The sequence below is a fragment of the Saccopteryx bilineata genome, chromosome 5 (genome assembly GCF_036850765.1).
Source record: "Saccopteryx bilineata isolate mSacBil1 chromosome 5, mSacBil1_pri_phased_curated, whole genome shotgun sequence".
Classification (NCBI taxonomy): domain Eukaryota; kingdom Metazoa; phylum Chordata; class Mammalia; order Chiroptera; family Emballonuridae; genus Saccopteryx; species Saccopteryx bilineata.
The window spans coordinates 71346372-71363594 of NC_089494.1; the positions used below are offsets into that span (position 1 = coordinate 71346372).

A 17223-nucleotide genomic window follows, 5' to 3' on the forward strand; every position below is an offset into this window, starting at 1 on the left:
TTGTACTTAAAACTCTAAGTCATTTTGCATAAAAATCTTAACACTGGAACAATGAAAGTGATGGTTTTGCTTGCTTTGGGATAGGCACAAGGCCAAAGTCACACTTTAGTACTCAGAAGGAATTGGTGGTTTTATCTTCTTAATAAAGAAGATGGATAAATCAATACTACCATTATTATTGCACTACATTTTCCAGAAAATTTTTTATTTTTATAATGAATACAGTATAAAATTCTTTGATTTATAAATTGCAAGATCGCAAATCTCTTTTTTGGGATAGACAAATAATAGTAACAATAATAATAGTAACAATTAAGACCTATCCCTCAGCAGATTACCAGTGCCACAAAGGCACACATATTTGGCTCATCTTGTTCTTTTTTTCTCCCTTAATCACTATCCCACTGGAAAACTTTCTCTTGAGAACTAATACATATTCTCAAGTATATGATGATTGGGGGGGGAGGAGAGGGAGGGATGAAGAGAGGAGAGGGGCACAAAGAAAATCAGATAGAAGGTGACGGAAGACAATTTGACTTTGGATGAGGGGTATGCAACATAATCAAATGTCGAAATAACCTGGAGATGTTTTTTTCTGAACATATGTACCCTGATTTATCAATGTCACTCCATTAAAATTAAAAAAAATTAAAAAAAATCATAGATGAGATTCTATTGAACCCATCCTACCACTGCTTATCCAAACGTTCCCTACACATCTTTTTCCCCTTCCCGCCTCTTAAGTAGTAGAATTCAGCATGTATACACTCTTAGGAAGCCATGTTTCCAAAGGGAGGATCAGAGACCTATTAGAGAAAATTGGAAACTAATAATGTGAGAGTTGAGAATAAATGAAGTTAATTGAAATCAGTTTCTATTTAGTTTGTTTTCTTCTACAATTACTGCAGTGAAATCTCCTTTCCCTAATATAGCTATCTACAAAGGAACTTGGAAAATGGGATACTCATAGAATAAGAAAACTAATATTGTCTCTTTTCAAGAACCCAGGAAGAAGAATCCATTATCCTAAGGAGTCATAAATTGGGCTTTTCTGAAAAATTAATATATAATAGAAAAAAATTCTTGCTAGTTCCTATGTATATGCATTTAATTGTGAGCAATTATACTTCTTAGTTGTCATTTTATATATCATTTCTCCAATATATGAAGTATTATTTTTCATGACTCTATAGAATGTTAATGACTGTATATTTTGTTCTAAAGTTTAAGAAAATGATCCAAGAATGGCAAGATTATAGCTCTTTGCAACGAAGTAAATCTGCTTATGGTAGGGCTGAATTATAGTTTCAGTGGTAGAAGGAGAGAAAACTTCATCTAAGTGACAAAGTATTAAATAGTCTTGAAAAAATAATTAGATTAGATTGAGTAATTTGGTTAGCAAATTTTAGCACAAAAATGTTATATCAACACCAGGAAATTAAAGACCACCAAATGGATTTCACAGAGCATTGTTATGCTCATTTCCACAGTCACATGACAATGGAGGTCCTTTTCTTTAAAATACACAGAAGAAGCAAGAGCTCACAATGATTCTCTTCCTATATAGGAATCTGCAACTCATGATATGTTTAAATAATATTCTTAAGGAGAAAGTTTCCCAGCAGGTCTGGATAAAATAGAGGAGAGACAAAAACACAAAAAGCTGAGGAGCAACATGGTAAAAAAAACTGGATACCAGATCTATTTTCAGAATAAAAATACCACCTATAAGACTTTCTCTCTTTTTTTGGTGTGTGTATGTGTACAAAAACATGTTTTGTTTTGAGTTTTTTTTTATTTATTTATTCATTTATAGAAAGGAGAGAGAGGAGAGAGAGACAGAGAGAGAGAAGGGGGGAGGAGCTGGAAGCATCAACTCCCATATGTGCCTTGACCAGGCAAGCCCAGGGTTTTGAACCGGCGACCTCAGCATTTCCAGGTCAACACTTTATCCACTGCGCCACCACAGGTCTTGTTTTCAGTTTTAAGAGTTTGAGAGGTAAAGAACAGAATCTCAAAGGGGATTATATTCTAAATGCAAAATACTTTTGGTCAATTGCTAAATAAAGCAATGCCATTTTTTCTAAATAAAGCAGATAAAATTATACCCATGCTGCTAGCAGCCAAAACATCAACATTCTAATTCATTTACTTGATAATAACACAATAACATTCTTTAAGAAATTTGCACATGAATAAAGGATTGCTTTAATTGTTGATTACCCTTCAGAAAAACTTAATATGACACTGAACAAAAAATTACCAACAAAGTACACTCATTGAGTCTATATTCTTTTTTTTTTTTTTAAAAAAAAAAGGTAACTGAAAGATAAATAAAAAAGGGGGAGATGGCAAAAGAAAGTTTTTCTGCAAGTCTTTCAAAGATCACCTACATCTCTCTTTTAAACTCTTAAGCATGTTCAAAACTCTGTAACGTTGAATGAAAATTAAATAATCCATAAAGGCATGCATTTTTACTTTTCACTGAAACATAATTTGTATTAAAAATTCATGTAAGAAAATTAGCAGGTAAATCATTTTTTAAAAAGTTGGGTTGCCAGACTTGCCTGACCATGCTTTATGACTCAGCATAAGAGCAGCTGTGCGTGTTTTTATTTACTGCCAATGGATGGGCAAGGAATGTAACTGAGTAACATGCAGGCCAGTCAAAATTCACTTAGAAACTGATCATATTTATATATGCACAACTTGCTTGGGTAACCTGGGTAAAAGTGGTGGCACGAGTCTCTGGCTGGTTAAAAAACACCAGAGCTGCATTCTTGATGGCTCCAGCTTGATTTTACCCCTGTGAGAAGTAAGAATGGTAAGCAGTGAAGGTCACCATATTGCACTAGTCAATTTCACTTTGAAAAATCATTCATGCCTTCAACATTATTAAAACTCTCAAGAAAAATCAATCATTCAAAATCACAAAGTATAAAAGGAATTCCATTCAATCTAGTCAAAGCACACATAATTATGACATGACTTTAAAATGTTCTCTAGAAACTTTACAGAATTATCAAAGAATCACACAAATTTGTTAAAGACAAAATAGAAGAGGATTTGGTTCAAACACCTAAACAACCTCTGGGTCCACTTAGTTAATCTTCCCTATTAAAAAAAATAATTTATATATTCAAAAAATTAAAAAGTGCTCCAATTTAGTCCCTTTAATTATTTTAACCACTGAGAAAAGAATACCAATAAGCCTCATACAATTTCTTACAACTCTATATGAGGTATTTAACAGCATAATACCATCCCACCAGTTAAAAAGAACCAGATAAAAATAAGCTGAAGAGAGAGCACTAAAAAAAATATTTCAGGTGGGACTATTTGGATTTCTTGATTGTTTCAATGCTCTCTTGTTTTCTAGTGTTAGAGCTACCAGGTAAAATACCAAAAGAATAAAACCTGCATATATATTTCCTTGCTAGACTACTGCCTTAATTTTTTATTAGTTATGAGTTTATATTTAGGAAATTTGAGATAAAACATAATTGGAAATTTCCCCAAATAATAAATTTTAACACCAGGTAACAATTTCTAAGGTGGGAAGATATTAAAAGGACTCCACAGCTGAAGCTGTAAAATAATTCTATTTACAATGGAAAGATCAGTTGTCTGTCTCCAATTCCAAAGTACTGACAACACATATATTATTTTGAAGTACGTACTTAATTCAAACAGAGAATAATAAAAAATTTAAACGTAACAGGAATATAGTTTGGATTTTTCTATTAAAAGCCCCACCTTACTGAATATTCCTCCTATGTCAAACATAATGGTTTGAGGTGAGGCAAAAATACACAGTCTTTTGGAGAAGGCTAAAGCTTTAAAATTTTTGAATAAAGAAGACTGGATGTCAAGTGAATCACACCTAAAAAAGATACTCAAGTAGCCAAAAGTTTTAACTGACTGATGGCTTCAACATTTGATTTTTTTATAATTGATTCTTAGTTTATACATATACTAAAATTAAATGTACATAAATATAAAAAATGACTTCCCTTATTATAAGAGAAATATTAACAGTTAGGAATAATGTCAAAACAACAAGTGGGAGATGTATATTAAAATTTAATGAACCAATTTTATTTTCTACATGCTGACTTCAGTTTCTAGTTATACACAATACCAGAAATTAGCCCCCCCTTCCAACCAACTATGCTCATCCAAAATTTTATTAATAATATCTTAAGATGTTAAATTTTAAAATAATGTTCTTATTAGTAAACATTTGAGTTCAACTAACTGCAGCTATTACTTGCCCTAGCCTATAATATTTTTAAATATACCACTTAAATTTTATCAGTTAGTCTGTGAAACTAGTGGCTATAGCCTTGTTACTTATCTGTTAATTTTAGAACCTATATTTAAATTTTCCCTGAGTATATGCTTAACATCTACTTCTACCTAATAACTGAATTAGCAATGTTACCTATCTTACAAATGAAAAAGAATGAAAAACAGCATATTCTTCAATACTTTTATGGAATAAATACAAGAATACTGAATGAAATATCTAAGATTCCCGTCTTAGAAATATTTATATATTTTTGCTCACGGCTTTGTTAACTGATCCCTAATTATTGTGACTTTGCTATACTACACAATTTTTATGCTTTAGTGCTTCAAACTCTCTCAAATCATCTAGCTTTCTTAGAATGAGAACAGTAATACAAGTCTTTTTCTTCTTGACAATCTAAGTAACAAAAAAATAAAAAGAAACTCTTTGGTTTTGGTTGTTATTCTTTTTTGGTTAAGCAAGGTCTAGTTACTGAGAAAATTTTCCACATTTTTGTATAATTAAACAGTTAAACACTAAGGTTTGCAATTACTTCTTCTCTTTACCCCCAATTCCATGTTTTATTAATCTAGAAACCAACCAAAAACATATTCACTCTGGTACTCATACTCTTCTGGTAAATCAAAGAATACTTTAAACTACCAAACAACCTTAGTGTGGTTGGTAAATTGACAATTTTACATTCTATACTATATTATAGTTTTGTTTTAGACAGCATAAAAAGGGTTAAAATTTTTTCAGCATCATTCCTCATCACTACCTTTACCTCCTTAATACATTATTTACTAAAAAAAAAAAATTAAATCACAAGTAAATATCAAACCAAGATTCCAATCAGATTTTCCATAAATAAATAACCTTGTGCGAACTAAATAAGATCACATTTTATGAAGTATTTCATAAGAGCCAAGAATGCAGCAAAATCAGAATTAGAATTATCCTCTCGCAAAGTATTTTTCTAGTACAGACCAAAAAATCCACCACTGTGGGAGAATTGTAAGGAGGAAAGTGAATAATCTGAGACATTGTTCATAAATCAAAAATTATTTACTTAGAAAATTTCATATTAATCTGCATGTTAATATTATCAATAATTAAATTAATAAATACCTGAAAACTTTTCCAGCATACTATTAGTGTAGCTGTATTTTAATCTATCATCAATGATAAATTGCCATAGAAAATGTATCAATAGATATTTATTACTTTTTATTGAAAGAAAATATGTAATTTTAAAATAGTCTCAGTTTTAAAACATAATACCAAAATATCTTATTTAAAAATTCCTACCTCTTTGCTTTCCTCCATATCTGACTCGCTGCTGAATTCTTCAGTATTTAAATTTTCAAAGTCAGATTCTCCAACAGCAATTGGTACAGTCACAGTGAGGCTGGGGTTGTTTATAAATGACATATAATCACTTTCATCCACGACATATTTTTCTACACTGCTGCCAATGCCACTGGTAGTTCCATTCCCATCTTTGAGATAATTGAGGTCTTTGCCTATTTCTATGGTAGTATGGTTGGAAATACAGCTGTCTTTTTTGTTATTTAGATCTTCAAGAGGTTTAATTTCATCTAAAGCTTTCTGCTTTCTAACAAAGGCTTTGTGAATAAATTCACGTATTTTTCTTTTAACATAATCAATTCCTTTCTGCATCCTTCCCACTGCAATCTGGAGATTGTTCATTTCATTATCATCATCAGTGGCAGCAAGATTGTCAGAACTGAATGAACTCAAAAGCAAGGCCAGGAAGAGGTTCAGAACCTAAAACACAATAGGAAATTTAGTTGATCAAAACATCCTGCTACTTCAATTGCTCCTGACTGTAAGTTTTCCAAAATTATTCTTAAACTTAGATTTTTAGCAATAGATATTTTTCTAGCTCATATTAAACTATCCTGAAAAAAAAGTGAGTGAAATAAATAATTGGCCAACATTAAATGATACTTTTACTAGAGTCTAAACCCGTGATGGCGAACCGTTTTATAAAAACCGCCCACTTCTGCAGTGCTGGTTAACCTGGTCCCTCCCGCCCACTAGTGAGTGTTCCAGCTTTCATGGTGGGCAGGGGACCAGGTTGACCAGCACTGCAGAAGTGGGCAGTTTTTATAAAAAGGTTCGCCATTATGGGTCTAGACAATAGTACAGTGAAAAAAACAAACAAATAATGAGTTTTACTTTAGATTTTTCCAGGACAATGATAATTTATTATAATTTAATTCTTAAAACTAAAGATAATTCCAATGTTTTTAAGTATGATTTGCTTTTTACATAGTTATACCAATTTATGTACCTAGACAACTTGCCAAATTGAACCCACCTAGATAACTTGCTAAATTAAATCCTGTACAATTGGTGTACAGGATTATGCTGTAACCAACTAAGCTACCTGGCCAGAGCTTATCCTGTGTACTCTTAATGGACTGATTTGTGGGAAACTCAAATTTGAAACATTAACAAGTAATACTGTTGTTAGAACTTATAAATAAACTGAATGACTGTTCTTAGTAACCCTTCCAAGCTTTAGCACAAGAACTGAAATATAATAGCCATAAATGGACCCTTCTATGAACTAGTAAGGGGTTATTAGTGACAAAGAAGTTAGTTCAAAGGGTATCTTAAGAGTTTGGAGTTTGTGTTATAGATCCTTCTGTACTTTAGCTCTTTGAATAGCATGAACGTTCATGTAAGTCCTCGTGCCTCCTGACCATTAAAAAAAGTCAAATGTATGTTCCTCTTGTTTCCATAAATTGATTATCAAACATGATTTTAATTTAATAAAACTATAACTGGAACTAATTTCATTTTTTGAAAAAAAACTCACTCCTGGGGGTCAGCAAGCATGAAAAAAACTCACTGCTCAAAGGATTAAAAGCACAATGATTGGGTGTTCATGCTTTTGTGTGAGGTGTGCTTCCTCAATCCTTGTTATGACATTGGCATCATTACATATCCGATATGAAAAAAAAAATTTCATTATATATGTCAATTAAGTCTCAATAAGAAAAATATATTTACAAAACTCCTAAAATGAGTTATATGGATTTCTATAGTCTAAACAATACTTGGCTTCTGCAATGATGAATAAGTGAGAATTGGAAATGGCTTTTACATACACACACAGCCACAAAACATGTAAAACATTCTTCAGGTGAACATAATTCTATTTGGTTACATTATATTTTACTGAAAGTGAGAAAAATGTTGTTTTACGTACCACTAGATTCCCAATGACCATGACCATCATGAAGACAGTAAGGCACATGGCTTGACCAGCAACCTCCATGCAGTCCCACATGGTCTCTATCCATTCTCCACATAAAACACGGAACACAATCAGGAAGGAGTGGAAGAAGTCATTCATGTGCCAGCGTGGGAGTTCACAGTCATCCGAAATCTTGCAGACACATTCTTTGTAGCTTTTACCAAAGAGCTGCATGCCGACCACGGCAAAAATGAAGACGATGATGGCCAACACCAAGGTAAGGTTTCCCAGGGCCCCCACTGAATTGCCAATGATCTTAATTAGCATATTCAGAGTTGGCCAAGATTTTGCCAACTTGAAAACTCGGAGCTGGAAACAAAGTCAAAAAGGCTGTTACCATTCTGTCTTCTAAAGAATCTATAAATGTATTTATATGGAAAATCTACAATGTCTGAATTGTAGAGGAATGAATTATTTGTGTGTCAAACTATTATCTAACAAATGAGTTGGTTTATTTGATATCATGAGGTTTCATTCATTTGGAAATAGTCTATTATAAATAAAATAATTATACAGTTTTTATTGGCATTTTAAGAATAAGATACAAAAAAATTTCCAGAATTTTGCCATTGGGCAAATGAGTTTGTAAAATTTGGGTATTTTGAGTGTGCTCACTTTTATTGTTAAAAGTGACACTGGGCAGCCACGTGTGTGCTTGCCCTCAGAGCAGGGCAGTTGACTGCAAATTGCGGGTTACCTTCCTGCTTGGGAAGAGCCACTGTTATTCTAATGTTTGCTGGAGGAGGGGTTTCACATCAAAATGTTTTAACAAGAAAAAGAAAAGAAGAAGTAGAAGGTAGAAGAAGCTATGATGGCAGAGTGAGAGCAGAGAGGATGTAGAGTGCTGAAGGAGGAGCTAAGATGGCAGGGTGCTGAAGGAGAAGCCAGTTTGTGCAGAGAGGAGAAAGGAGAAGGTGTGCAGATGGGGAACCAGAGGTGACTGAGACTGGTGGGGGCCTTTCATTCTTGGAAAAAACCAAATGTGTCAGTAGCTTTGTGAGCTCTGAGTGAAAAGGAAGTGTTTACCTTCTGTGTGTGTTTTACTTGTCAGCCGGTGCGAGGCTAGAATAAAGGAATGGCCCACCATTTTCTGGCTCCACTATTTCTTTAGTGTGTGTCCAAAACTAATGTGAACCTGCATGTGAATGGCCATGATGGTGGTGACTACTGGCCATACACTTGCATAAGTATATGTGATACTCTTTTTGTTTTTCTTTAAGGAACTGAGATATTTAAGATTAATGGTAATTAACTGAGAATATTTCAGAGAAGTAGAGGTCATTATTTAAAATCCCAAAGTGAATATAATTTTCCAGTGTACTTGAAATATCATACTGAAATGCAAAAGTGCAGATAAAATGGAAAGAAATTATATAAAGTACAGAAGAAAAACAATATTTTTAAATCTTTAGATTACTTTAATCTTACTATATCTTTAGCTTGCTGTAATATTAGGCTGTATTTTAAAGATTTATTATATTCAAAGGAGAAATACTGAGGCTTATGTAAAAATAGTATTTTGTCAACCTTTATGTCTTCAGTGACTTAATTAACCAACAATTCATTAGAATGTGTAAATGGCTCCCCACCAATGTGCTTGACCCATTGGTTGTATTTGCTCTCGGAGGCTGTTCAAGTACCATTTATGGTTAAACAGTAGCAGCATTTTATTTCCAATGCTGCAATAAATGTCAGGCCAAGAACAGTGCATTATTTAATAGCATCTAAATGACTCAAAGGATAAGCTATAAACACCATGTTTAATTTATTCCTACAGAATACTTTGTGTAAAAGAGGCTGACACTCTAAGCAAGATGCTAATGATATTATCCTTTCTATTTCTCAAACCCATAACATTATCACAAAGATTTACTAAACATTTTCGAAAAATGTATTTTTCCAGCCCTGGCCGTTTGGTTCAGCGGTAGAGCATCGGTCCAGCATGTGGAAGTCCTGGGTTTGATTTCTGGCCAGGGCACACAGGAGAGGCGCTCATCTGCTTCTCCACCCTCCCCTCTCTCCTTTCTCTCTGTCTCTCTCTTCCCCTCCCACAGCCAAGGCTCCATTGAAGCAAAGTTGGCCTGGGTGCTGAGGATGGCTCCATGGCCTCTACCTCAGGTGCTAGCATGGCTCCAGTTGCAGTGGAGCAATGCCCCAGATGAGCCGAGCATCACCCCTTAGTGGGCATGCTGGTGGATCCTGGTTGGGCACATGCAGGAGCCTGTCTGCCTCCCCCAGTCTTCTTACTTCGGAAAAATACAAAAAGGAAAAAAAAGCATTTGCTCATATTTAATTTTTATAATCATTTCTAATTTTTGTTCTATTTTTTTTTATTCTATTGACTTCAAATTAGATTCATAGCTCTCTATGAAGACGGGGGGGGGGAAATCACAGCACTAAGGATCTCAACTCAAATATGAACTTGAAAATGCTAAGAGAAATTCTAAACAGATTTCACAGCAATGCCTTGAGACTAATCACATTTAAGATAAGTTACCTAGAAACCTGCCTTTGGTAACTAACTATACCCACTGTTATTTGACAATAAATTACAGAAACTTAGAACTAAATCAAAGTATTAGCACAATAAAGTATATCAAACTTTAAATGGAAATATATTGTGCTATTTTGTTTCTTAACTTTAAAAGATCCATATATCCATAAAATATAAAGATCAAATGAAAAACCCTTTCTTTTAAATTAACAAAATAAAATACAGTAAAACAAATGGATTTGGGGACATCCTGAAATGGCCAAAGCAGCAGATGTATGAGTATCTCTGTCCTGTTCCCTTGTACGCTCTACCCAGTCCTGAGTCTTGACTTCTATGGCGGCAAATTGGGCGAATCTATAATTCTTGAGCTTTTGATAGAAAAGTGAACCCATCCTAAATTCCAACCATGCCTTATGCATAGTTCAACAAAGCCCACATAACTGAGAGATGAATGTTGTGTTGTTTAATTGTGATTTGGGTTTATCTATGACTCCCTTTTTCCTCTCTTCCCATTAGTCCTGCCATTCAATTAGTAAGAAGAGAACTGTTGGCTGTTCACTTGAATATAACCTACCCATTTAAACTATGATGTAGAAGAAATTACCATCCAGTTGTTCAGCAGTTTGGTTTGTTTTAAAAATATATTCAAATAATATCATAATCATGTGAAATTTAATTGTTACTAGATATATAAAATCATTATGGATACTCCCAGTTAATTTACCAGCCGAAATGATCGAAGAACTGACAATCCTTCCACATTTGCCAAACCAAGTTCCATTAAACTAAGGCTCACGATAAAACCATCAAAAATATTCCAGCCTTCTTGAAAGTAATAATATGGATCCATGGCAATTATCTTGAGAAACATTTCTGCTGTAAAGATTCCAGTGAAGACCTAAATGAGAAATGTTTATTACATGAGTGAATAACCTTAAAAACAAATTATTATTGAACAATTTCACTTACTTCCAACAAATCACAATTCTGTATTTCAAAAATTGGTTTAAGTCCAGTAAATTATACCCTCAAATAGTTTGTGTTCAAATCAATATTTAATTGTTTACTATATTTAAGGTTTATCAAGTGATGAAGAGAACATGAGTTAACATAATAAAATTAATATTTTTATTTTTACATTATTACAGAAAGGTTCAAATAACTCATTGTGGTCAACTGCTAGGCTCTGTCTCTGATTTCTCCATTCTTCCAAAAACTCACTAAAGGATTATCTAAAAGTCTTCTCCCGTGGCCTTGCAGGCAAGGCTGATGCTAAGACTTCATATAGGCTATAATAAAAATGGTCACCACCAGCCCTTCAGATGGTAAGAATGTTAAAAAACAAAACAAAACCCTGGCTGATTAGCTTAGTTGGTTAAAGCGCCATCCTGATATGCCAAGGTTGTAGGTTCAATCCCTAGTTAGGCACATACAAGAATCAATTAATGCTTGACCTGTGGTGGTGCAGTGGATAAAGCATCGACCTGGAAATACTGAGGTCGCCAGTTCAAAACCCTGGGCTTGCCTGGTTAAGGCACATATGGGAGTTGATGCTTCCAGCTCCTCCCCCTTCTCTCTCTGTCTCTCTCTTTATCTTCTCTCTCACTCTCTCTCTCTCTCTGTCTCTCTCTCCTCTCTAAAAATGAATAAAATAAAAATTAAAAAAAGAATCAATTAATAAATGCATAAATAAGTGGAACAACAAATCAATGTTTCTCTCCCCAGCCCTCTTCAACTCTCTCTGAAAAGAAAAAATTCTGGCCGCAAGCAGCATTTTCCATTCTCCATTTTTCTTCTGTATGATGATTTCAAATATTCTTTCCTTCACATATCTGTGACAGTTTTTACTTATCCTCCATTCTTAGAACTTGTTGTACTCAGAGGTGTCTCAGAGGTAATGGAAGTCAGCCAATCTGAAATATTTTCTGTTTTCTTATATCTATCAAACTACTTACATCCATACTGTGCTTTGCTTTTTCCTTCTTAAAAATGAAAGAAGTGTCTCTACTTTGCTCTAATTCTCCAACTGTATCATGTGTCTCCTTTAGACTTCTCGAAGAATTTGCTTTTTCAATTAACCTTTAATTTCAATCTATTCCTTCTACTGACTGCTTCCAATTGGGGTTTACAAGAAGTAACAGCCACTTACTTCTTATTCACCTTAAAACTACCACCAATGTCATAAAAAAAGTAAACTCTGCATGCATTCCACCTCTTTGTTAGCTACCATCTCTATCCTCACTGATAGCCCAACTTCTTTAAGAGGCTGTGTACTTATCTATAGTCTTTGGTTCAATTACTTCAACTTACTCCACAACCTACCAGTCAAGACAAACTGCTTTAACCAACTGTTGTCAACATAACCAGCACTGTCATTGTTAAATTTAATGGACAATTTTCCTTGCTTGCCTCTCTAGGAATTCTTCACATTTTTTCTTTAAAAAACTTTTTTTTTTTAGCCTGACCAGGCATTGGCGCAGTGAATATAGTGTCAGCCCGGGATGCTGAGGAACCAGAGTTGAATCCCCGAGGTCACTGGCTTGAGCGTGGACTCATCAGCTTGAGCACAGGGTAACCAGCTTGAGTGTTGGAATCATAGACATGACCCCACAGTCGCTGGCTTAAGCCCAAGCTTGCTGGCTTGAGCAATGGGTCACTGGCTCAGCTGGAGCCTCCTGGTCAAGGCACACATGAGAAAGCAGTCAATAAACAACTAAGGTGCTGCAACTATGAGTTGATGCTTCTCATCTCTCTCCTTTCCTGTCTGTCTTTCCTTCTCTGTCCCTGTCTCTTTTTCTCAAAAAAAAAAAAAAGTTCTTTTAATTAATTTTAGAGAGAGAGATAAAGGAAAGTAGAGAGAGACTGAGAGAGAAACATAATTTGCTGTTCCATTTTATTTATGCATGTATTGTTTGATTTTTGTATGTGCCCTGACTGGGGATGGAACCCACAACCTTAGCATGTGGGAATTATGTGTAACAAACTAAGCTACCTGGCTGGGACCTTCACATTGTTTTCTATTCCTTGTTCCTTAAAAATAGTTTCTGTTTCTAGCATTAGTGATCCACACCTGCTTGAATACTTTTCTTTCTCTAACAAACTATTCAATATTGAATTACTTCAGAGGTCTCTGTCCTGGACCTTGTTATTCTAATTTTCCTTTTACAATACGTTTAAATTTTGAGATTTATTTTTTAATTCTAGCATATTTCTTGAGCTGCAGAATTACCTACTTGCCTGCCTATTCAAAACCTCCATTGGATGAAAATTTCAGTTATTCAACAGGTCAAAAATTCACCTTACCATTTTGTCTACACAGCCTTGCTTCTGTTCTGATATTTTCTGACTCAGTACATGCAAATAGAATCATTCTCTACTTGGTAGCCATGTCAGAAACCCAAGCAAGAGTCTTACTGAGTTTTCCACATTCATCCATGTATGCCTCACCAGTTTATTGTTATTTTATTATTGAGTAGAATTCTAATGTTTAAATATTATATGGATATTCAGATAATGTATAGCAGTGTTTGTCTCTTTTCTAATAAATCTTTGCTACACTAACCGATTTGCTCATTTTTATGTTTTACCTTTACATATGCTGTACCCTTGCTTCAAATAGTAGTCTTTTAAAGACATTAAAATAAGAAAAAAAGTATTCTCTGTTTACCCCCATTTATTCATTTCTAGTGACTATCATTCGCAGATTCAAATTTCCATCTGATACATTTTCCCCCTCAGCTTGAAGAATTTCCTTAAATTTTGTGTATGCCAATTTTAAATAGCTTTATTTAAGACATCACATTTTTCACTTTATAATACAATGTTTATAAAGTGCATTATTTTCTTTTCTTGTGCACATATTTCATATTCATGTATCAAAAACATTTAACTGTTTACTACACTGCTCACAAAACTTAGGGAATATTTTATCACTTCTTATTCATTTTTAAATATCCTCTAATTTTTGTGAGCAGTATATATAGCAACTCAATTTTTAAAACTGCCCTATAATTTGCAACAAAGTTAGGTCTTTCAATATTTCATGTGGAATAATGCTCAGGGTTGGCTAAATCAATCTCTTCAATGGTGAGCCCAGAGGAGGCACCACCGAATGGAGGGGCTTTACCTCCAGAGAAGCTCCCAGGCCTTCCTCTTGGCATGTCTCCTGCACTTTGGTACAGCCTGGTAATGATGGGTTAGCAGATTTTTATCAGCTCTCTCTGTTGATGCTCAAATTGTTTCTTCTTTGTATTCTGGTTCTTAAAGTTGATAACTTGATGGCATTTGTCAAGAATTTCCCATTTGTCCTCATCATTAATCTTGCCTTGAAGTTTTTTTTACCTTCAACAGTAGCTTTCTTGTTGAATGAATAAGATTAAGGTGAATTCTTGGAAGACATCTTGTCCCACTGCTTCTCATCTTTAGCTTTGTACTTCTTGGCTTCCTAGACCATAGGTTCAATGTCTTCTTTGTTCAGACAACCCTTGTTGTTAGTGATGTTAATTTTGTTCTCTTTTCCTGCAGTCTTAGCTGCAGCGGAGACATTAAGGATGCCATTGGCATCAATATCAAAAGTGACTACAATCTGGTGAATACCACGAGGTGCAGGAGGGATGCCTGTGATTTCAAACTTGCCAAGCAGATTGCTGTCCTAGGTAATGGCACACTTACCTTCATAAACCTGAATAAGCATACCAGGCTGGTTGTCAGAGTAGGTAGTGAAGGTAAGTACCTGCTTGGTAAGAATAGTGGTATTGTGCTTGTTGAGGACAGTCGTGACTCCATCTTCAGTTTTAATAACAAGGGAAAATGATTGACATCCAACAGCAGCAAATCTTGAACATTTTTGGATATGTCACCAGGTCTGGATAGAGGCACTATAAGCAACAGCCTCATCAAGGTTGATGCTCTTATTCAACTCCTTTCCATTAAAGAGGTCTAGTAGGAGCTTCTGAACCTTTAGTGTACAGGTAAAACCACCCACCAAAACAAGATCATAGATCTGGGCTTGTCAAGCTGGCACGCCAAAGGGCTTTCCTTACAGGGTCCCAGGTCCACAGATAAGGTCAGTATCAGTTCTTCATATCAGGTGTGGATAAGAGAGGTACAGAAGTTGATTCCTTCATGGAATGAGTGAATCAATCTCAATACTAGCCTCGATGCTGGAAGAGAGAGCATGTTAACAAGCAATATGAAGGCGACAGCTATCTCTCGTTCTGATTTCCTTCTTATGTTTGTGCTTGAACCCTGCAATAAAATGGTTGACCATTTGGTTGTCAAAGTCTTCTTTACCTAAGTGGGTGTCCTTAGCTAGATATGACCTCAAAGATTCCTTCTTTAATTGTGGGGATTGACATATCAAAAGTGTCATCTCCTCAAAGATCAGCACATTTCTTTCAGTCCCAACCTTTTTTGTCTAAGCTGAGAGCAGCAGTTGGCTTATTGATAATTCTAAGTACATTGAGACTGGCAATAGTTCCAGCATCCTTGGTAACTTGACACTGAGAGTCAAGTAAGCAGGTACTGTGACAGAAGGATTGGTAATATTCTTCCCAAGGTAGGCTTCTGTGATTTTTTTCATCTTTGTCCAAACCATAGATGACACCTCTTCTGGATAGAAACTTTATGTCTCTCCCTTGTACTGTGCTTGGACCTTGGCCTACCAGCACCATTTACCACCATGAAAGGCCAATGTTTTATATCAGAATTGACAATAGCACCATTGTGGATGAAAAAAATAAAAGATGGGGCCATGAACTAAATCTGACAAGCTCAGGCGAGACCTACACAATGGCCTTGCAAAATCAGAGACCTAAAGTAACCACATAGGATGGTTAAAAATTAAAAACTTTCTAACCAAAAGCAGTTTATGGTGGTTAGTCAAGTCCTAGAGTGGTGTTTTTCTCTAAACAAAGATCAGTGCTTACTGCACTCAAGCCTGTCTATAGTCTTTTGCATCTATGTACCTATTAATGTACCTAATAACATGTCTTTAAAATATAAGGATAATCTTCATTTCCTGCTCCACTCAGGGCAGGCATCCCACCAGAGCAAAAAACCAACAAACCCCTTCATTATTATTGTTATCATGTTAATTGCTAACTGTTAACTATCTTGGTGCAGCCTATGGAAAAGAAGTTTCAAAATGTACATTTTATTTTTATCCAGAGATCTTCCCCTTTTGCTTTCTCCCAGAAGCCTAATCTATCACAATCAATTTCATGTAACTTCCTTATAGCTTTTCCTTTGGTTCTGATGTATAAAATAAGTGGTGAAACTGCCATTTTCCGGAGGTCTCTCTCAATCTGTTGAGACTTTGCTTCCCAGCAATTGTTGACAGTTGGGCTCAAATAAGTCATTAAAAACTCTTACAGGTTAGGAAATTTCCTATGTTGACATAATCAAATCTATGTCCAATAAAGCATTTGCCAACAAAAACTATATAGATAAAATTTATTGTAACTTGACTCCGTAGCATCAATGATCAATCTTCTGTATCAGTAAACATAACTTCGGGTGGTTTTGTTTCCCTGATTATTGGCAATTATTTCCACTTTCCATGTTGGTGCCATGATCAATATCAATGGCAGGTCCCTTAGATGTGGTTGCTTGAGGGTCTATGTGACTTGCAAGAACAGGACTAGAACAGCTGCCTCCATGTTCAGTAAGTCCTTTAGCATTTCTTATAGCACAATTTCAGTGTAATGATTTCTCTCAGTTTCTGTTTATATTAAAATTCTTTATTTAACATTAGCTTCTCATGGATAATTTCACCATAGAAAAATAAGTTTTTTCTTTTTCTTTTTCTTTCATCAGGCCACTTTCTTAGGGTCTGAATTGTACTGCTCACAAACATTAGGGGATATTTCAAAATTAATATGAAGTGATAAATATCTTCTAATGTTTGTGAGCAATATATTGCTGATGAAATGTTAGTCCCTTGTGTATTACAGTCACGTGCTGCTGAAGAACAAGGATACATTCTGAGAAATGTGTCCTAAGGTAATTTTGTTGTGCAAACCTCAGAGAATGCACTCACACAGACCTAGTGATATATAGCCTACTACACACTCAGACTATAGTCTATTTCTCTGTAGGAGAAGAAAAATAATTTTTCCTCTAACTTTCTGGGTTCTTGGCTGAGAC

The 17223-nt window shown here is 34.8% G+C and overlaps 1 protein-coding gene and 1 non-coding gene across 4 annotated transcripts in view; one reads left to right on the forward strand and one right to left on the reverse strand.

The window, feature by feature from the left end:
- LOC136337578 (sodium channel protein type 2 subunit alpha) overlaps nt 1–17223 on the reverse strand; it is a 160743-nt gene that overhangs the window by 46303 nt on the left and 97217 nt on the right. For all 3 annotated transcript variants that reach the window (XM_066278965.1, XM_066278966.1, XM_066278967.1), the window contains 3 exons: nt 10802–10975; nt 7536–7892; nt 5603–6082 (listed from right to left, as the gene is read on the reverse strand). In XM_066278965.1, the coding sequence (XP_066135062.1) occupies nt 5603–6082; nt 7536–7892; nt 10802–10975 (1011 nt within the window). The remainder of the gene's footprint in view (nt 1–5602; nt 6083–7535; nt 7893–10801; nt 10976–17223) is intronic.
- LOC136307305 (small nucleolar RNA U13) lies at nt 7174–7277 on the forward strand. Its single transcript, XR_010725959.1, has one exon. It is a non-coding gene; the product is annotated as a small nucleolar RNA U13 (small nucleolar RNA).